The 23,199-nt window shown below is 30.8% G+C and overlaps 2 protein-coding genes across 8 annotated transcripts in view; both read left to right on the forward strand.

The window, feature by feature from the left end:
- The window catches only part of LOC127736226 (uncharacterized), a 48,565-nt gene extending 34,710 nt beyond the window's left edge, over positions 1 to 13,855 (forward strand). For 3 of the 7 annotated variants that reach the window (XR_007998872.1, XR_007998868.1, XR_007998869.1), the window contains exons 3-4: positions 12,464 to 12,616; positions 13,755 to 13,855. Coding sequence is in view for 1 of the 7 variants with exons in the window: in XM_052246812.1 (XP_052102772.1) it covers positions 13,755 to 13,762 (8 nt within the window). In the remaining 6 variants the exon portion in view is untranslated. Of the gene's footprint in view, positions 1 to 11,392; positions 11,436 to 11,904; positions 12,111 to 12,463; positions 12,617 to 13,754 lie in introns of those variants that run through there. The other 4 variants (XR_007998867.1, XR_007998871.1, XR_007998870.1 and 1 more) reach the window with 4 other exon arrangements.
- Positions 1 to 23,199, forward strand: part of LOC127736227 (uncharacterized) — a 91,135-nt gene that overhangs the window by 58,466 nt on the left and 9,470 nt on the right. The window lies entirely within an intron of this gene.

Below are 23,199 nucleotides of genomic sequence, written 5' to 3' on the forward strand. Positions count from 1 at the left end.
ATTTATAAAAAAAATCTGCTAATACAAAGTCATGTTTAATAAATTGAACAACAATAGTAATTGTCTCAAATGTTTTTACGCTAATATTGCAACCTTGGAAATTCTGAATCATTAATGAAAAAAAAAATTAAAAGAATACCCTTAAACATATTCATTGTTATTCAATTTACACTAAATAAATTAACTTCTGTTTTTAAAAGGGTACCTTAAAAAAACGTGTTATTATTTAAGAAACAATTAACTAAATAATGCATACACATACATACATTTGTGTAAAATTAATTATTGAATGTCTATAAAAGTAGTAACGATAATAATACAACTGCAAAAGATGCGCATTTAAACAATTAATGTCTTTTCGGGGATGTTCGAGGCCAACATATCTTAAAAACCAAAACTTAAACAATTAAAGAGCTGATAAAACAAAAAAATGAACTAGAGTATAGCCTAATCCGGACAAGGAATTGGAGCTTTACATTGGAGAGATATATTCCTTAATCTTAGAGGAATATCCATAATTCTAAAACAAACAAAAATGTCATGTCATTAAAATATGACTACTGGGCTGGTGATACCGTCTGGCCCAAAAATCTATCAGCAGCGGTATCGACCCCTGGTGCGTTTTTCGTCAAAACATGCCTCTTCAGTGTTGCTCGGGGACAAAATATTTGAACTTAAACTTATACAAACTTTACGGAAATGGTCAAATAAAAACAAACCTAAAGTATAGCCAAATCCACATAAGAATTCATACCTATAAGTTCATCTTCAGTGGAAAACAAACTATACTATCATTATGTAAAACTGAATCTAAATTCAGGCATCTCCTAGGACTGTATTTATTCCAAAGCATATACATGTTGAAAGCGTCAGCATAAAAACAAGATATAAAACGATTCTAACATTTTATAAATATTCACTTAATATGCTTTGAAATAATTCTATTTGAGTGCTAAATAATCTTGAGTACAATGACAGGAAACATTTTAAAATCACTGATTACTGCTATTCCGATAATAACTCCATAGATAACGATAAATTGCAGGGGAGTAAAACTTGAATGTGATATGTTTACAGAACGGACATTCAATACATTGTAGGAAGAGGACGTTTGTAATAACAAAACCAGTTTTACTGCACCAGGTATAAGTATTTCAAATATTTACCTCTCTTCAAGGATGCTTGACGGCGAAATATTTGAAAATTCAGTTCCTAATAAAAGCGTTGAAGATCTGATAAAAGTTAGAAGGACTGACAGAATAGCCAAAACCAGGACAAGGAATCAGAGGAAACACAGAACATTTAAACTTCGGTGGATAGTTGTCTCATTGACAATTATACCACATCTCTTTATTTTTATATTGTAACAAAACGCATTTTTTAGTATTTTCAGTAGAACCGTTTCTTTGCTACTTGACCATCAAACGTAAAACAAATGTCGGTTATTCTGTACAGAAGAGATGTATAATGTTACTGTCCTGTTAGTTGTGTATTTGATAATGCCTGCCTACAATGCTAAAGTTTGTTTATGTTTCCAGTCAGTTAGAAATTCGTTTGTCCGTCCTTAGTCAGAATATGGATTTTAATTTTAGATAATTTACTTTGAAATTGTGGTTACATCAACTTTAAACTTTAACAAAACTCAAAACATGGTCAAATTGCAAAGATATAACAGATAAATCATCTTTTAAAATATGATAGTTTATGCGGGACATTTGTTCCTGTGCACACATATTTTTGTTTTTGTATAAGATGATGTAATTATTTGCGATTGACTACGTGAAGGCAATTTTATTAGTCTGGTGGGGTTTTTCTGTTTCTATATTCTTTAATTGTTAGGTAATTATCCTATTATATACTTTCTTTTTTTGGGTCCATTTTCTGTAGTATTGGTTCGTTATCCCTTGTTCTACAAAACCCACCCAGACCCTATCTCATGAATACCTGAAGAAGGATGCTACGAAAAAAAAACCAAGATTACAGAGGTCGACAGAATTTATATTACATATTGAACTTTGTAAACATTAAAGAGATACATACCAGTACCCTTGAGATATATCTAACATACATTTGACTAGAATAGAACATTTGACATTAAAATGAGAATCTTGTCATGTCAATAGCAATGAATTCTCATAAGTGTTATGTATATATTTTTACTTCTGCTTCCTATAATAAACATATTCGGAACTATCATATGGTAGAAAAAAAAAAAAAAAGAAAAAAAAGATACAAAAAAACAAACAAAACAAAAAAACAAAAAAACCAACAACAATCTCATCTGAAAAAAAAATATTAGTTTACCGTGTATAAGATCAACTACAAACTATTTCGGTTATTTAAATTTGGAATTATATCTCCCCTTCGACGACGGTAGAAATTATGTGTTACACAGTTAAGCGAGATATATAAAAACGAAGATGTGGTATGATTGCCAATGAGACAACTCTCCACAAGAGACCAAATGACACAGAAAGTCCGTTCGAAAATAAAAAACGCATAATAAATACAACACTAAATAGAAAGAAAAAACAAGAAACAATGATTTTCTACACAATGTAAAAATATCCAAATAAAATAGAAAGTAATTCTCTTGATACAGCATTCATCGTTATTTCAACACTCAGTCAAATTACTTGATTTATAATACGCAAATGTTGAGACTGTTTGAATGTTTATATAGATAGACAGTCGTAGTTTTGCCAACTTTTCTTCCTTTTAAAAACTTTTTTTCAGCTCTAGAATATCTAAACCTTAAGACTATATATATGAAATACGTCAACTTGCACACGGTGCATAATAGCCCATGCATATCGATTAAATGAAAGAATTCAACAATAAAATGACCAACATTTTTCGTAATTTTTCTACCAATATTTTAGATATTAACGTTTATTGGCAATTTGTACATTTTCCCTTTGATCTTACTGCCTAATATTTTTTAGATTATCGAAAGGACTTGATACTCGAGAATAGTAGGCAATGACGTTATGTACCAGTGCTGCAACGTCAGGTTTTCATGTCAATTTATCAATAAAATGCACGCGACTTCATTCATATATCCAAACAACTATCACAATGTTTTGTACTCGTTAAAATAGTTTTACTTATTATCTCATGATTGATTAACAAAATAGTGTTGCCTGTTTATTTTGTATATTGAGTATTACTTGTGTTTCTGTTTTGTTTTCGAATGTGTATCCATGGCAATGTAGACAAATGCGATGGTTCATAGGTGAATTGCAAAATCGCATATTGTAAAAGTGTAAAATTGTAGAATAACTAATTGAAGAATTCAAATATAGTATAGAAAAATATTCAACGACTGACCGAACAAGACATTAATTGACGAATGCGCGTAGCGCATGAGATAATTATCATAATGATTGTTGTTCGGTCACGAGTTTAATATTTTTCGATACTTGAATTCATTTCATTAGTTATTCTTTTTATTACATTGACTATGGACTTTTTAATGGACATGAAGTAGAAAATGGAAGGAACTATATTTTTTCTACGCTTTGATACAACGTCATCGACAACGTCTTGACAACACCCATTGTTATATGACGTCAGAGCAGTGAAATTGTCTGAATTATTTCACAAGTGAAATTATCGGTTTTTATTTCACGGGGAAATCGTAATTATTCATTGCAACCAATGTAATAGTTTTATTTAATTATTAACTGTAAATATAAAATAGAAGATGTGGTATGATTGCCAATGAGACAACTCTCCACAAGAGACCAAATGACACAGAAATTAACAACCTGTAAACCTGTATACAGTTATGCATTTAAAAAAAATATATACAACTGTTTAGTTTCAAAAAATGTATGTCTATATTATTTTATATTTATCAAATACTGCATTTTTTTGCAACTTTGTACATGTAGTTGTTTATTGGTAGTATTTTAAACTTAAAGATTTTATTTATTTTATAACATACACTTTCAATGTGTTTTTACACTTCCTAAAACTTTTGTCCATGTAATATGAAAATGACATTTCACGAATAACTAATTATTAATATATGATAGAAAGTAATTTGCAAATTTTACATCTCAGTGAGGTTTTATCAATTATATAGTGTGTATTATAGTTGATTACATATTAATAAAATGACAACAATGACAAACAATTTTCAATTATAATTTGATATAAGAAAACAAGAAATGTTTCTGATATGGTTGAATTATATACTATATCATGACTATTATTCTCGGTTAAATTGGCATTATGTTTAACTTTTCTTTTTTTATTTACTAACCATCTTCTTACTTACTTTTTTGGTCATTAATAACTTTTTGAAAGTTTATTTTGAGTAATCAGTTCTTATTGTGTAGTTTCTGAATTGTTTGATTATTATGAACATTTACTTCTTTTTTTTTTTCTTGTGTGACTCTTTAATTTTGTTTAATTACCGAAAAGATATCAATGTTCAGACCAAAATGTATATTACTATTACATATGTACAAAGTTTAATGGCTAATTTATAGTGTGATTTATTAGACATACACTCTTTGAACGTCCTACATACGCCTTGGCATATCAACCAATCGGTGAATAATTCTTTATAACGTAATATGCACCAAAGTATTTACATAAACTCTGACGTCCCTAAATTATTTCTTAAACCTTATTTTGGGAATATTTGCTCGATTATCTTTTCTAATGGGTTAATATAATGGATTCTTATAAAATTTAAACACATAAGAAAATTTCATTTCGAAATAAACATGTTTATGATCAGTGTATTTTGATGATATTAACTTTCAAATTGAATGCCTGATGTAGTTAAATTGCTACATTTAATGTTATTGCACACAATTTTATTCAGATATTTTTATTTCTCATCTGATTTATTCCAGTCAGTCTTTATTCTCTCTCTCTCTCTCTCTCTCTCTCTCTCTCTCTCTCTCTCTCTCTCTCTGACCTCGTTTATTAACTTAGCCACATAATAAAATCTAAAAAATACCACTTAAGGAACACGCCTAAAAGAACATATCATACTCCAAAACATTACACAGAAATAATGACTACTTTGAAATACTTTTAAGAATTTTGTGATAAACCTCTGTAATATTTTACGAAACTTTTTTTTTTAAATGTTTTTGAGAATCTTCAAACTGTCTTAACTTTCACTATTCGTTGTAGATGTGGTAATGACATTTTCGTACCATGAATATTCTGAAATAGACGGAGATTATCATTTGTAACCAATTTTATTTTGTGTCATGTCCTCGGAGACCTTTATGCGAGAATGCGTTACAAACGGAAGCACAATAGGCAGCATCCTGGCCTATTAGGAGTTTATTTTAAAAAATCAACGAATCCGTAATGAAAGCCAGTCGAAATATTTCTGTGCTAGTTCTTTTCTACTCAGTCTCATAAGTGTGTTTGTTTTGGTCTAATATATAAATGAATTGTTTTTGTTGCGTTATATGAACTTTTGTCAATTTTCATAATTTATGTCCAAAGACAAAACTCGACCAATTCAAAATTATATTAAAAAACATAGAAGCTTTATACATTAATTTATATATTTGTAAAATTTTCATCTGACGAAAAATTTAAATTTTGAATTGTAACCCTTTACATGAAAACACTATAAAGGGCTGAAGGCAATTGATAGCATCACAAGTGTTGTTTACAGGATAGACTACAAATTGTGCATCTGCCAGTGTAATATTAATCTGGCATCATAATATAGGCCTTACCTCCATATTTTGATAATACAGAACCACCTATTATTTCGTATTCTTATAAAAAAAAACCTAGCAGAAGTTTGATTTTTAATTATACGTCAGTTACAGCAGACGTCAATATAGAAAATAATGCTACTTCCACTTAAGACTGTGAAACATCTAGTTTTAGATATGTTCCCTATTGTCATGTCTTTACAGGAGACCTCAACATTGTCGAAGACCGTGAGGTCAAAAATTTTCTTAAGAAAGGACCGAAATATCGTCCTCCATCTATAATAGATTGAAAACAGTGTCGTCAGGTCATTAAAGACGCTTTGTCTGCCTACTGTAAAAATTGGTGTAAACGTGAAAAATCTGATAAAAAATCTCTAGACAGTTGATTGAATAAAATTATGAATACTGTTGATATTCGTATATCTCATTAAAAAAAAACAATTCTAAAATTAATTATAAGGTCCATGATATACCCATTTCTAGAATAAAAATTAAACTCCAAGTAAATTATTAAGTCAGGGATTTCGTTACCATAAATTGCTTAAAACTTTTACTAAATTCTTTCATAGATACAAAGATAACATAAGCAACACGACGGGTGCCACATGTGGAGCAGGATCTGCTTACCCTTCCGGAGCACCTGAGATCACCCCCAGTTTTTGGTGGGGTTCGTGTTGCTTAGACTTTAGTTTTCTATGTTGTGTCATCTGTACTATTATTTGTCTGTTTGTCTTTTTATTTTTGGCCATGGCGTTGTCAATTTGTTTTCGATCTATGAGTTTGACTGTCCCTCTAGTATCTTTCGTCCCTCTTTTTGATCAGTAAATTTGGCTGTACCTCTGGAGAACTTATTAAAAACGGTATTTCACATTCTAAATTTTACGGTAATATTGTACTTAAAGCGCGGAAATCATTATGTGATCCGTGTAAACTCATCGAACCTTTAAACAAACTTATTAGTAAGGGTTATCGTACCAATGTTGTAATTAGATCTCTGAATATAGTTTACATTGGCACAAATATCGATTTTGTCATCAGCAGATTTAAACATAACTAAATTTGTATTCTTTTCAAACGTTTTTTTGGGATGTATAAATAAACATCCACGTTCATTTTCTATATAGAGATTAATCTATCTATATATATTACATAATATATATTTATTATCAAGGTTAGCTCCTAACTATCCAACAGCCTGTCGATGATGATTTTAGTCTCTGATGCATGATTTTTTATTATTAATTGTTTTTGTTTTAATGTTGTGTTTTTGTTGTGTGTTGTTCTTCTCTTATATTTGATGAGTTTCCCTCAGTTTTAGTTTGTAACACGGATTTGTTTTTATCTATATCGATTTATGAGTTTCGAACAGCGGTATACTACTGTTGCCTTTATTTGGCTTTTAACTAGCTTTCAGTAACTGCAAGTACTCTCAAATCGTACTTTCGTGTTAATTTGACCTGTTGATACAATTTGTTATGTATTTTTGTTATTTAATGTTTACTTATTCAGTGTTATATCTAGTCTCACTATTTTTATATATACCACCTTTGATAAGTGTTTAGTATGACGATAAATTTTCACTTTTGTTTTCGTACTAGGAACAACAAAAGTAAAAATTATTTCCGTACTCCATGTATACCTTACAACAAAATTATTTTTATTTACCTGTGTACGTTATTTTATTTGGCAGCATTTTGTCAAAGGTTCTGGTTGTCTTTCTGATATTGTTAAACATCTAACCCCCTTGTTTTATCAATTTTGCATTTACATTGTGTCATAGATCAAATGTATTCAATCAATGTATGTTCACTAGTTTTTGTTGATATGTCTTTTGATTTAGTTAAGCCATTTCAATTGATATTTTATAGTGTGTCTTTCTATGTTGCGATGTTGCACTATTGTTTCTGGTTGGGTGAAGGTTGGCACCTATTAAAACGTTTAAACCCGCTGTATTTGTTTGCACCTGTCCTAAGTCAGGAACCTGATGTTCAGTGGTTGTCGTATGTTGATGTGGTTCATCAGTGTTTCTCGTTTTTTGTATAGATTAGCCCGTTGGTTTTCTTGTTTGAATGGTTTTACACTAGTCATTTTGGAGGCCCTTTGTAGTTTGTTGTTCGGTGTGAGCCAAGGCTTCGTGTTGAAGGCCGTACTTTGACCTATAATGGTTTACTTTTACAAATTGTGACTTTGATGGAGAGTTGTATCATTGGCACTCATACCACTTCTTCTTATATCAACTTAATCAACGACGAAAGTAGTTTCCCTAGATGACTCACCAATTAAATACCCTATAGTTCCCATGATCCTCAGGATTTCTCTTCTTAAAGATTCGAATTATAATACATTTCATTCAGATTTAAGAAAAGTTTACGCAGTATATAACGATATAAAAGTATGCAATGCACAGGCTTCAATAACGTTCAATCTAAAGTTTATACTAGTACATGTTAAGTATACAGTCATAACTTACTCATCACAAATCATAAAATTATGATGTATGAATCAAGTTCATTTTTGAAATGGACGATCTAGTTACTCGAAGAACTGTTTTTGAATACCACTTTGCTCGGCATTCACATTGCGTTGGATTGGTCAAGTGCCATGTTATTTGTAACTTTTTACATTTTTTTTTCTTTCTTTTAAATTTTTCTTCCGTTACGACCAATGCATAATTTGACTTTGATTTTTGTATTTTCTTTTAAGTCTCTTGTCGTAACATATATCGTTGCTTTGCAAGAGAAAGAGACGCAAAGGATACCAAAGGGACATTCAAACTCACAAGTTGAAAATAAACTGATAACGCCATGGCCAAAAAAGAAAAAGACAAACAGACAAACAACAGTACACAAAACACAACATAGAAAACCAAAGACTGAGCAACACAAACCCTATAAAAAATATAGAGTGATCTCAGGTGCTCTAGAAGGGTAAGCAGCTATCTGTTCTGTTAAATTTGGTTTTTATTTGAGTAGTATCTATTGAAACTGTCTACTGCATTTTGATATTATAGCGTATAACATTCATAAGTAACTCTTCAAGCTGTCAGTGTTAATGTTATGAACTTTATCACAATTTTCACAGATTATGAAGTTGACTTAACTGTTCCTGGGTTTTTTTTTCTTTATTTCAAATTCAATGAGATAATTTCGATGAATTCATCAGCTACATGGGAGAAGTCAACGTTTCTGCACTAAAATGATTTATAATTTTTTTTTTAAATTCTCCTTAGAAAAGTTAAGAGAAAAATATGAAAGTAAGATTAAAACTTCTTAAGGCAATGTTGACGATAGATGAATTAAGCTATCATTTGTCTGTTCCGATTGGTAATATTACTTTTTCGGTAAATGATAAGTGTATGCCTTTCAAATGTTGGTTTCGTGCGTTCCTCATAAGGTTTATTCAGGTAAAATAGCTTTGAGTGCACGAAATACACAAAATGTTACATTTTTTTTATTTGGATTTCATTGTAACTATATTTTCAGATTCTCCGTGTAAGGACATTATTTATAAAGAGGAAAGTGAAGTTAAAAAACGTTCCTACTAGAACAAATTACAATTAATGTGTTTTCAGTCGTTTAGGTCGAATTGAATCGTTAGACTTGAAAATATAAACAAATATTAATCTTTATCAAATAATGCTACAAGCAATGTTTTTTTCTGAGATATATTGAAGTAAATAGATATTTCTAAAACTCACTAAACAACTAATCAATAGCTGTAAACATTGGTTGAATATTTGCTCAAATTTATTAGAATTTGCAACAATGTGTAGGATAGAACAAGTAAACAAGTCACTTTGTGTAAAAAGACAGAAGAGAAAAATATGACGTATGGTAAGTTATTCAAAAACTGCTATTTTTCTAATTTTATTTCATATTTTTGCAATTGTTCAGACGTCTTTTCGATATTGATGCAGGTGTGTTAAATCTACTACTCACATGGGCAACGACGGGTGCATCATGTGGAGCAGGATCAGCTCACCCTTCCGGAGTACCCTAGATTAGCTCCGGTATTAGTGGGGTTCAAGTTGCTCAATCTTTAGTTGTCCCGTATTTTTCTTTCGTCGTCGAAGGGGAGATACAATTCCAGGTTTAGATAACTGAAATAAGAGCTTTGTAGTTTATTTTATACACGGGTTTTTTTTTCAGACGATATTTTGATCTATTATCTTTTTAAACATTTTTATTTCTACTATATGATTAGTTTCGGATATGCTTATCTTTTTATAATGAATTTGCTTTATTGTAACAAATAGACTAGCACACCATGTACGAACAAAGGTATACAGAATGGTATATTCATAGCGAGGAAGTTTTAAATCAAAAACAACAATTGGATCTATAATGGTATACCATTAGGTTACACATAAATAATTATTTAATATCGAGTGAAACGTTATTTACTTCTTTGATATATATTTGTGGTGTTTAAAATCAAATAAACCAAAAAACCACCTTTTATTGATTAGTCTATAATGGGGAGTCAGGGACTCCAGTATTTGTTATATTCCTCTTCAGGATATGTATATTTTATTAAGCTGAAGCGATAATATATACTACACTTATGACAATCATTTCAGTCTCTGACGCAAACTAACAAATGTCATTGCAATCAAAAATTTCATTTTAATATCACTTGTTCTATTCTCATGATTATGGTGAAAAGTATGTTAAATATAGCTCAAGGATATTCATATACATCTTATGTTTACAAAGTTCATTATGTTAAATTAATTCTGTCGACTTATATAGTCTTGGTTGTTTTGTACTTTTTAAGCATACCACTTATCTATTCATTAAAGAAGATTTGGATGGGTTTTATAAAATAGAGAATAGTGGTCCAGTACTACAGATAATTGGACCCAAACATAGAGAACAGATAATACAACAATTACCTTAATAAAAATAACGAATGAAACAATGAAGGACTCCTATTCAGACTCTTAATAACGTAGTGAACCGCGTATAATTACATTATCAAATACACAATGAATATGTGTCAACAGCAACCAATGTCTCGAAATAACTATAAAATTTTCAAAAATCAGTTAACCGTTACATCTTTGCAATCTGACCATGTTATGAGTTTTGTACAAATTTCCAGTTGACATGACCACATGTTTATAGTAAATTATCTAAAATGAAAATTTAACACGATTTTGGTCGGACGAACGGGTCCATTTCCGTACACTGAAGACCCGTAACAGTGCATTCAAACTCATTAGTCGAGAATTAATTTACAACACCATGTGAAAAATTCAAAAGATAAACCCCCGGTTCTCATACACAAAACTTTTTTTTTATTAAAATAGCAAAATGTTTATATTATTGAAAAAGCGATACGTTTTTCGACTATGAGTTTGAATATCACTTTGGTAATTTTTGCTTATCTTTTACTAGTGTTGTGAAATTATTGATACTGTTATATGTTTTAATATGAGATCATTAGTAAATTGAATGCATAATAATAAACCTGTTATTTATTAATGACAGATGTGACCATAAAAAGACTTGACGTCTAGCGAGTGACATTGACCTTACTGTCATAGTGGTAACCTTTACAACCTGTGATTTATTCAAATACATTTACGTAGTTTATTCGACTAATTTGGGTTTTCTATTAATAATATTTCCTTGTATCAAAATAGTATAAAAGAGAATGCTATCTCAGTGTTTTATATCAATTCTGGTCTTGGTAGCCATTCAAGTACATCCTGGAAAGAAAAACAATTATGTGAGTTGTTCATTATATTTATGTTTTTTAACTTCACCTATTTTATCAACTAAACATTCAGTCTGATTCGAATATTTAAATGATCGAAAGAAGTCATTTTTCAATAACATGTGCGTTTTACCATTTGTTTGTAAATATTCCATTCCAAATCGCAATCTTTGTTTCAAAAACGCATCTATTAATGATTATAAAACTAAACAGTTGTTATTTTGTTTCATGCATTTTCTCAACTTTGTATTTTCAAAATAACAAGCAGTTAAAAATGCAAAGAATGCTATATGTGGTGTCAAATTTGACAAAAGTATTTTTGATTGGCTTTGCCACATCCTGTTGTTTTCAATGCAGCTATTTTATTATTATTTGGACATATTTCTACATCTTTCTTTGCAAGAAATCTTGGACATCTTAAGAGGATTAATTTAGCATTATTATTTTGGTATAGAAATGCTGATGTATTTTTTTTTTACAGAAACATGAATACCTTAGCAATAGTTATCGTGCTTGCTGTGATGGTTACTTTAGCAACTGCTCGCGGATATGATACATACAATAGAAATCAAAGATCATGGGATTTGCAGGCATCTAGAGGTCTGAATAATGGATGGAATAGTGGACATCTGACTGGCAGCTGGAATAGAGGACAGCTGATAGGGGGATTGAATGGCGGAGGCAGAAGTAAGATCTTATACAAAAATATATTGTTTTTAGTAAACTTATTCAGAATAATATTTTTTTACCATTTTGAAAAGAATTCCAAATAACTGTCATTGTATAATTTACATTCATATGATTACTTCTTACAAAAGGTCCACTTTTATACATTGTACGTTGTAATTGTTTTTTTCCAAAGAGAAGTCAAGATGTTAAGTAGGGGAAATGCACTGATTCGTACGACTGGTCATAAGATTAAACTACGTCAATTGTTTATTTTTAACGTGTGTCTTTAAAGCACCAAAATACCGTAACATTTTAAACGAAGACATGAAATAATAAAAGGTCAAAAATAATAATAGTTATTGCCTATGTAGGATACAGAAGAGCAGCTACTGGATACGGGTCATTTGATCCATATAGAAGCAGTCATCTGGACAGTGGATTAGGACGTTTGAATAGATGGGGAATTAATTCAGGAAGGAGATCAAATTTAGGGTGGAGATCTAATTCAAGATGGAATCAACAAGGTAGGTTTCAAATCTAAACCAGATTTAATGTCATCCGCATCACTGATCTCTCATGCTGTCTAATAATGATGAAAATATAACTTGTGTATATGATATTTTCTTTAAGACAGAGATCTATTACTGATTAGATCTTTATGATATTTTACTTAAGACAGACATCTATTACTGATTAGATCTTTATGGTATTTTATTTAAGACAGAGTTCTATTACTGATTAGATCTTTATGATATTTTATTTAAGACAGAGATCTATTACCGATTAGATCTTTATGATACATGAACTTTACTATTTGATCTTTAAAATTAACGGTTTTAATTTGTTTTAAAGCTATACATCTTATTAACTATTAAAAATATGTCCCAATAAAAATTAACAAAGCTATCCAAAACAAAAAAAAGTATAACAAAAATACCGAACTCAAAGTAAAAATAAAAAAGGGGAATTCCATTAAAACTAACAAAGTTCAACGTCATCAAACAACGGAACAAGTGAACTAAAACTGTCATATTCCTATCTTGGTACCGACATTTTCTTAGGAAAACAATAAAACAATTACATTCACTTAACCAAAATCGAAAATTAAAAGATATAACTAGAACTTAAAGTGATGATATTACCTTTTCGTACTTTTATAATACAAAACGGAAAAGAGAGGCAAAAGATACCAAAGGGACATTCAAACTCTAGTCGAAAATAAACTGACAACGCCATGGCTAAAAAAGAAAAAGACAAACAGACAAACAGAAAAATATCTGTACACACAACACAACATAGAAAACAAAAGACTGAGCTACCCGCACTCCCACCAAAATATGTGGGTGATCTCAGGTGCTACTGAAGTGTAAGCTTTGTTATGAAAAAGGCAACAGTGAATACAAAAATACGAGGATATGGTATAATTGCCAATTAGACAACTCTCGATTTTCAAGTTTAGTTAGTGATAGGATTTAAGAAAATGAACAGTTTTTTGTTGCAATTTTTCTAACGCAGTTTCTGATAGTTTATACAAAACATAATGAAGATATGAAGAAACTGTTCACCATGTAGAAAAGAAGCAGTGGTTGCATTTACAACATGTGAACATTATAAAAAAATCATTTTATCTTCAAATAAACTGGAATTACTTTTGTTTTACAGGATATTAATAAAAGACAAAGACACAAGGAGTACATCACAACATCTGATCATGACATCACTCATCCGTAGATTTTTACTTTTTCAATAAACTGTAAAGATTATATGCATTTGCTCATTTTTTCGTAATACAGCCGATTCAAATGTAACTAAATAACAAGAAGTATTAGTAAATTATTGAACAAGTTTATATATACTTCTTGAAAAGGCTCGCGTAGACAGGTTTAAAAAAAAACAAAAAAAAATCCACTTCATTTATGATTTGAATTGTTCCGTCAAAAGCGCTTTTCTTGATTTACCTTCAACAGAAACGCTCATAACAAATCAAAATAATGAAAGCCAAGATTGATTTACTACCTTAAAACTTGGAGAGCTATATGATCAAACAGGGTCTGAAATAATAATCATGTCAACTTTACCTGTGAGAATTCGGACAGCATAATCAAGAGCTCAAACACATCAAACAAATGGAAAACAACTGTCATATTCTAACTTGGTACAGGCATTTCCTTATACGTGCTCTTCATGATATTGTTTTATCAGGAATCTTATACCCAATTAATACAACTACATGTATCTTAAAACTAAAGTAAAAAAAAAACCAAACAACAGTCTACATACAATACACTCGATAAAAACTTATGGTTGAGAAAGACGAACCCTAGCAAAACAATTTGTTAGCCTATTTGTTCTTCCAGATTGTGAATTTGGAATTAATTCTATAAACATTCTTATAATTTATTGAAAGTTTTAAGAAATCTACGACATAGAAAAAATAAGAACTGGGTACCTCTTTAGTTGTTTTAGACCAAAATGTATTTTTGTGTTTTCCTTGGGAAATAAACAACGTTGTCATTGCATTATCTAGGTTTACCAGTTTATCATCTACAACTAATCATAAACCCCTTAATAGAATTTAGAAGCTTTCACCATATTATTATGTCATTTAAACCTATATCAGTTATGTTTTGTTTTTCCCTAAGCAAATTCTGGACCTCATTATTGCCTTTGATTTCAAAAATATATATGAGTTGAATTCCTTTAAGAAAACAGACAATACTTACATCTTCACGAAACAAATCGCTTCCAGTAAAGATACAGATACCCTCTTAGTTCGTTTGTATTACATTGTTTTAAAACCAAATGATAGTTTCGCGCCATTTCATCCAAAATGGTTAAACCATATCTTCAGAAAGGACTGAATTTTTTTTTAAAAATGACTGACATCTTAGTTTTCATTGCCCAAGTATGGAAAACATATATTAAGCAATCTGTAAGAAGGATACATTTTCTTTATTTTCTTATTTAGATATTATAGAATGTCAGATATAAAGATTGCCCTTCTCTTGGCCAATCCTGCGTAAAGTTTCAATAATGATATCTTCATTTGCAATCGTGGGTGCTTATGAAGTGATCCGATGACTTTTAAAGCTTTTTTTATTTCCTTAATTACTTCTTCAAAATTAACAAAACTCTTTCGATGAAGAAGATTCAATTTTCACCTTAAGCCTCTTTCCGCCTGTAGTTGTCTTATCAAATCCTATCAATTTATTTCTTTAATCATTTTTAACAACTCATACCCTTCAAAAAATCTTTGTTCAAATGTAAAATGTAATTGTATATTTAAACTAAAAAATATTTTTGAAATTTATTAACTGGCGATCTAAATATGCCTTTTGTATATTTGAATGGGGAACCATTAATATAATGGAGCAATCCGGAAGCTTTCAAATATGTGTAACAATAAAAAAGAGAGGCGAATTGTACCGAAGGGACATTCAAATATATCAAAACAAAACAATACAGAGAACATCATCGATATAGCGAGTAGTCAAGTTAAAAGATACTACAATATGTGTTTCACTAACTAAAAACATACAAGATACAATATGACAACAATTGTATATTATTCACAGACTGAAAGTCCGCCTATCTTCAAATGTCAATATGTATTATTATAGCTTGAACAAACGTCAAACAAAACTAGTATACAAATAACAAAACGTTTGGTCTACTGGCAGTTAGAAAATAGCTCTAAATAATATTTTGCTCTATATTCGTTATTTGTGATCGTCGTTCTGTAAAACGCAATAAAAAAGTTAAGAAAAGTACACGTGTGATTGTTAAGCCGTTTCTTGTTTCAAAAGTTTATGATGATTAATGGTTGATTACAGAAATGTCACCTTGTTTTAAATTTTGTTAACCACCCGAAATTACTTATTCATTTCATTACTATATAAGTTACCGTTTTTTTTTATAATTTGTAGTATTTAATTTGTACAGGATATCATTTTGTGTAGTATCATTTGTAACAACACTTAACTGTACATGTCAGCGTTGCGAACACATGTCGACAGTTTTAATACTCTTGGTATATCCCTTTTGTATCTTCCGCCTGACTTTTATGAGATTTTTAGCAAGCGTTGAACTCATTTGGAAATTTTTTAATCCATATAATAACAGGGTAAGGATGACTGATTGTGATCTGAATGCGTACTTCTTTACCAAAAGTCAATAACCAAATTCCATTACTTTTTATATGATTGAACGGGCTTTAATCATACCGATCCCTATAGTTTTTTCTAAGAAGTACACTCTATGTAGCAACATTCCAGCAGCGCCTGCATACGGAGTATATATTTTGAAACGATATGCCATGGCTTGTATTTCCTATCATTATTTCCTTGATAAAGGGTTGCTTCTTACAAGGAAGCTATTAAACAAAGAGTTCTAAGTGGTGAAGTTAAAATCATTCCTTTGTAAGTTTTCGGACGCCATAACGAATTGGTTGACCGTCATGGAATATCTGTTTCACAAATGACGACGGATATGTTCCAATGGTCGTAACTACAATGCCGTCCCCTTTTCCCCAAAGTTGACCTCCCGAATTAGATTTATGACTGAGTTTGTACTTACATGAGAAGACGGGTGCGACATATGGAGCAGGATCTGCTTACACTTCAGAAGCACCTGAGATCACCCCGAGTTTTTGGTTGGGTTCGTGTTGCTCAGTCTTTACTTTTCCTTAGTTGTGTTTTGTACACTGTTATTTGTCTGTTGGTCTTTTTCTTTTTAAGCCATGGCGTTGTCAGTTTATTTTTGACTGTCCTTTGGTATCTTTCGCCTCTCTTTACTGATTGATTTGTAATGAATCCGTCTCGTACTTATACAAAAAATACTATTAGAGTATTTTTATTTAGGTTATGTTTCCTGTTTATTCTACCCCACCTGTTTTTGATCTGTATGTAACTGTATTACTCATTGCGTCGCTATTGATATATAGTTTCCTGTATGGTTATCTAACAAATATCTGGAAAAGTTCTGAAAATTCCAAAATGTCGTTAATTTCATGGTAATGTGTGATGCACTTTTGTCTTTATGGTTCCTTGTTCACAGTCTTAATTTTCCTATGCAGAGCTCTGTTGATTTTTTTTGTTTTTATGTTCTCTTCGGGGGTTGTTTTTGCCACGACGTTTTCTGTTTACTCCAACTAATGAGTTTAGAATTCCTCCTTTTTTTCTTTCCTTCTTTTTGTCATAAGTTATGCTCAAAACAAAAACTCGACCATTCCATTAATGTATCAAACATAAGAATCTTTATGAATCTTGCTCATTATTGAATGCCGTACGGTCACAGGTAGTTGCAAACTGCTTCCTCATGTTGTCTGTGATTGAGAGTTGTCTCATTGGCAATCATACCGCATCTTCTTATTCGTATACGAGTTATTAATTTGAAAAACATACACCTATGAATTTACTAAAATGGGTATACACTGAGGTTAACGTAGACGAAAGGACGTTAGAATCGTACCTTTTGACTTCAAAAGTTTTGCACAACAAAGCAAAAGTCCGTCTCATCTGCACAAAAGAAAGGAAATACTATATTTTAAGAAATTTATTGATAAAAAAGTATAAAATCTAACAATGAATGATGACATGTACAAATTTTGTAGTGTGCTCCTTATGTCTTTGTCTTTTTCTAGTAACCTGTAAAACAAAGACAGTTTTAGAATTCAGAAACGTGTTATTATTATTATTATTATTATCATCATTGTCATTATTATTATTATTATTATTATTATTATTATTACCTAAGCGAATGTCGTATCCTTGCAACATCTCGGTTTAAGAAAAGTATAGCTTAGAATATCTAAGGACAAAAACCAAATTATTAAACATAAGCATCTTACTGAAACTACAAGATGACTTCTTTTGCAAATTGTGAATCAAAAAAGCATTCAACTTAGAATTCACTTGAAAACAAGACTAGGAGAAAGCTAAAAGTGGCAAAAAAGAAGATTCAAAGAGAAATGATGTTAAGAAAAATACATTTATTGTTACAATACATGCAATAGTCAATATTCGAATTAAATGACTGCTGAACATAAAATCTAGCCATTATTTTTACTACTTTATCATACAGCTATAAAATCAGGTTGACTCCACCACTTTTTTTTTCAGAAAAATTCTAGACCTAGTCAAGAATCTGACAGCTGGTTTTCATTATTTCCATTGGTGGATATGGAGGACCGTTTGATAATGTTTTTTGGACTCTCCCCTCTTTCAATTTATCTTGGATATTGGTAATTGTGTTAAAACTGTTTTCTTAACAAGAGTTATTGACATGTTTTTTTTTATTATTTTGAAATGGTTTTAAGTATATGAACTTATTTCTAAATTATCTGTCTGATAAAAGTACGAAACACTTTTATTTGTGATAAAACGTAATAATATTAACGACAAATATTTTTTGTAAGTTCAAGCAAATGAAATGAGAAACTACAAAGAAAATAAAAAAACACTTAATATCAATATACTAGTAGCCAAAGTAAGTTTTCTAGATTCATTTGTTTGTAATTTTAGCAGATCTTAATCAACAGGTTGATCATTGAATAGAACGACAGAAACATCGCTTAATCTCGATTTCGCTACCATAATATCATAACAACAGAACTATATCAAATTTACTCTGATTTAAACACAACCTACCTATCTGACTCCATTTTGAATGAGATCTCAACCCGGAATTAGATCTCCACCCTATGTTAGATCCCCAGCTATCGAATCTTCCAAAATCACTGTCAAAATGACTACGTCGATTGACTCTGTATGAATCATATGGCCCGTAACCAGTAGCTGCTCTTCTGTATCCTGTAAAATGATTATTACTATTACTGGCATGTTGAACATTTTCAAATGTATGTGCTTGCCTTTGTTAAGACGCAAAGAGCATCTGAGATCACCCCCAGTTTTTGGTGGGGTTCGTGTGGTCAGTCTTTGGTTTTCTATGTTGTGTATTGTGTACTGTTGTTTGTCTGTTGGTCTATATCTTTTTAGCCATGGTGTTGTCAGTTTATATTCGAATTATGAGTTTGAATGTCCCTTTGGTATCCTTTGCCTCTCTTTTCATAAACTAGCTGATCGGGGATCACACTGCATCACATTATTTGAAATATTTCTGATGTATTTTCATTGATGATAAAATATTTCAACCACTTTGCCTTTATAGATTAACAACAAAATATTTCATATCGTTTTGGGCAAATACATATAACTATTTAAAAGTTATCACTTTTAATAGAATGTATCAAGTTAGAAAGTATGTAACATATACACACTACAGAGTGTGATGAAAACATGTTTTGATATGATACTCTTTCATCTACTATTGTGTTATTGACTAATATTGGGTGAAGAGAGATAATTAGCACGTTACTATACTCAGTACTAAATTATTAAACATGGAAATATATTTTTTTATCATGATTGATAAAAAATAATTACTTCGAAGTCCTCTGATCAAATGTCCGCCACTCAATCCTCTTGTCAGATGTCTGCCACTGAAGCCTCTTGTCAGATGTCTATTATCCCATCCATTATTAAGACGTCTAGATCCGTGCAAATCATGTGTGTGGTTCATAAGTGTTTTCGTTTCTCGTTTTTTATATAGATTAGGCCGTTGGTTTTCTTGTTTAAATTGTTTTACACTAGTCATTTTGGGGTCCTTTATAGCTTGCTGTTCGGTGTGAGCCAAGGCTCCGTGTTGAAGGCCGTACTTTGATTAATAATTGTTTACTTTTTACACATTGTGACTTGGATGGAGAGTTGTCTCATTGGCACTTATACCACATCTTCCTATTTATATGTATGTGTAAAATTAATCATTGAATATTTATAGTCCGTTTCTATGTATTTTGGCGTTTGTTTTTGTAGCAGTTCAGTGTTTATGTTGTTTCGTTGTTTTCCTCTTATAGTTGATGTGTTTCCCTCAGTTTTGGTTTATGACCCGGATTTGTTTCAGTTAAATCAATTTATGACTAGTGAACAGTGGTATACTACTGTTGGCTTTATTTATAATAGCATTAACGATATTATTAGAACTGCAAAGGATGCGCATTTTAACAATTAATGTCCCTTCAGTGATGTTCGAAAAACTTAAACAATAATAGAGCTGATAAAACAAAAAAACTAACTAAAGTATAGCCAAATCCGGACAGTGAAATACAGCTTTGCATTTGGGAGATATATTCCTTAATCTTAGAGGAATAAAATACAATAAAAAATGGTCGTATTGTCATGTCAGTAAAGTTCTGACTACTCGGCTGGTGATATCGTCTGGGACTTAGAGTCCACCAGCAGCGGAAGCGACCCTTATGCGTTTTTCGTCAATGAAAGTCTCTTTAGTGATGCTCGGGGACAAAATATTTGAACTTAAACTTATACAAACTTTAAGGAGCTGGTCAAGTAAAAAAAGACCTAAAGTATAGCCAAATCTAGATAAGTGAATCATAGCTTTAAGTGCATCTTCGGCAGAAGGGCAAAACTGTTCTATCTATGTGTAAAGCTGATTCCAAATGCGGGCATCTCCTAGGACTATATTTATTGCTAAACATATACATGTTGAAAGCGTCAACATGAAAAAGTTATAAAACGATTCAAACATTGTATAAATATTCACCGTATATGCTTTAAAATAATTCTATTTGAGTCCTAAATAATCTTGAGTACAATCACAGGAAATATTTTACAATCACTCATTACTGCTGTTCCGATAATAGCTCCATAGATAACGATCTGTTTTCAGAGTAGTAAGACTTTATTGGGATCTGTATACAGAACGAACATTCAATACTTTGTAGAAAGGGGACGTTTGTAATAACATTAACACAGAACCAGTTTTACAGCACCAGATCAAAATTTTTCAATAATTTACGTCTCTTCAAGGAAATTCGAGGTCTATCAATTTGAAAATTCAAGTCCTAATAAAAACGTTTAAGATCTGATAAAATTTAAAAGGATCGACATTATAGCCAAAATCGGCCAAGGAATCAGAGGAAACACAGAACATTTAAATCAAGCAATATCTGTAACATTCGCGGGTTTTTTCTCATTGTTTAAGGCTGTATGTTGCCTATAATTGCTTACATCTACTTCATTTGACCATCAAACGTAAACCAAATGTCGGTAATACTTTACAGGAGAGATGTATATTGTTATTATGCTGTTGTTTGTGTATTTAATAGTGCCTGCCTACAGTACTATGGTGTTTATGTTTTCATGTCATTTAGAAATCTGTTTGTCCGTCCTTAGTCGGGTTAAAGCTATAAATTTAATATAATTTACGTTAAACTTGTGGTTACATCAACTTTAAACTTTTAAAACCGTTTCTTTGCTATTTGACCATCAATCGTAAAACAAATGTCGGTTATTCTGTACAGAAGAGATGTATAATGTTACGGTCCTGTTAGTTGTGTATTTGATAATGCCTGCCTACAATACTTAAGTTTGTTTATGTTTCCAGTCAGTTAGAAATCCGTTTGTCCGTCCTTAGTCAGGATAAAGTTTTTTTAATTTTAGATAATTTACTCCTACTTTAAACTTTAACAAAACTCATAACATGGTCAAAATGCGAAGATATAACGGATAGTTGATCTTTCAAAATATGATAGTTTATGCGGGGCATTTGTTCCTGTGCACACATATTCTTGTTTTTGTATTAGATGATGTAATTATTTCCGATTGACTACGTGAATAAAATTTTATGCTGGTTGGGTTTTTTCCATTTCTATATTCTTTAAATTCTAGGTAATTATCATATTATCTACTTGGTCCAGTTTCTGTAGCATTGATTTGTTATTCCTTAATCTATAAAACCCATCCAGACCTTATCTTATGAATAGCTGAAGAAGGATGCTACGAAAAATAAACAGGTTTACACAAGTCGACAGAATTGATATTACATATTGTACTTTGTAAACATTATATAGATATATACCAGTATCCTTGAGCTATATTTAACATACATTGGATTAGAATAGAACGCGTGACATTGAAATGAGATTCTGGTCATGTCAATAATAATGAATTCTCAAAAGTGTGTTGGATATGTATCTTTACTTTCGCTTCCTTAAATAAATATATTAGAAGCTATCATATGGTAGTGAAAAAAAAGGAAAAAGAAAAAAAAAACAATCTCATCTGGAAAAAATCATTTGTTAACCGTGTATAAGATGAACTACAAACTATTTCAATTTTTTAAACCTGGAATTATATCTCCTCTCCGGCGACGGTAGAAAGTATGTGTCAAGAGTAGAAAGTATGTGTTAAGAGTATTAATTTTTTTATTTTTGTTCTATTTTTGAGTTTGAATGTTACTTTCGTATCTGTCGCCTCTCTTGGTTCTCATGCATCCATTTCAGTGCGAAATGAATATTTTATCATCCTTATATTATCTCCATATTTTCCTATACATACGCTCGTTAGAAAAGTAAGAGTTTTGTTTTAATCCCTTTTTCTGTTGTCCTTGTTGGAAGACTAAATAAAAAGAAAAAAAAACAAGATCAATGATTTTCTACATAATGTAAAAATATACAAATGAAATGAAAAGTAATTCTTTTGATACAGCATTCATCGTAATTCTAACACTCCGTCGAATTACTCAATTTAGAATAAGTAAATGTTGAGTCTGTTTGTAGGTTCCTGTAGACAGACAGTGGTCATTTTGCCAACTTTTCTTCCTTTTCAAACCTTTTTTTCAGCTCTAGAATATCTAAACCTGAAGATTATAAATATGAAATCCGTCAACTTGCACACGGATCATAAAAGGCCATGCATATCGATTAAATGAAGGATTTCAACAATAAAATGACCGAAATTTTTCGTATTGTTTCTATTAATATTTTTTATAATAACGTTTATCGGCAATCTGTACATGTACTGCCTAATATCTTTTAAATCATGGACAGGACTTGATACTCGAGAATATTTAGCCACGACTTATGTACCAGTGCAGCAACGTCAGGTGTTCATAGATATAAGAAGATGTGGTATGAGTGCCAATGACACAACTCTCAATCCAAGTCAAAATTTATAAAAGTAAACCATTATATTCATGTCAATTTATCAATGAAATGCACGCGACTTCATTCATACAACCGAACAACTATCAC

Source organism: Mytilus californianus, unplaced genomic scaffold (genome assembly GCF_021869535.1).
Source record: "Mytilus californianus isolate M0D057914Y unplaced genomic scaffold, xbMytCali1.0.p SCAF_3, whole genome shotgun sequence".
NCBI classification, from domain to species: domain Eukaryota; kingdom Metazoa; phylum Mollusca; class Bivalvia; order Mytilida; family Mytilidae; genus Mytilus; species Mytilus californianus.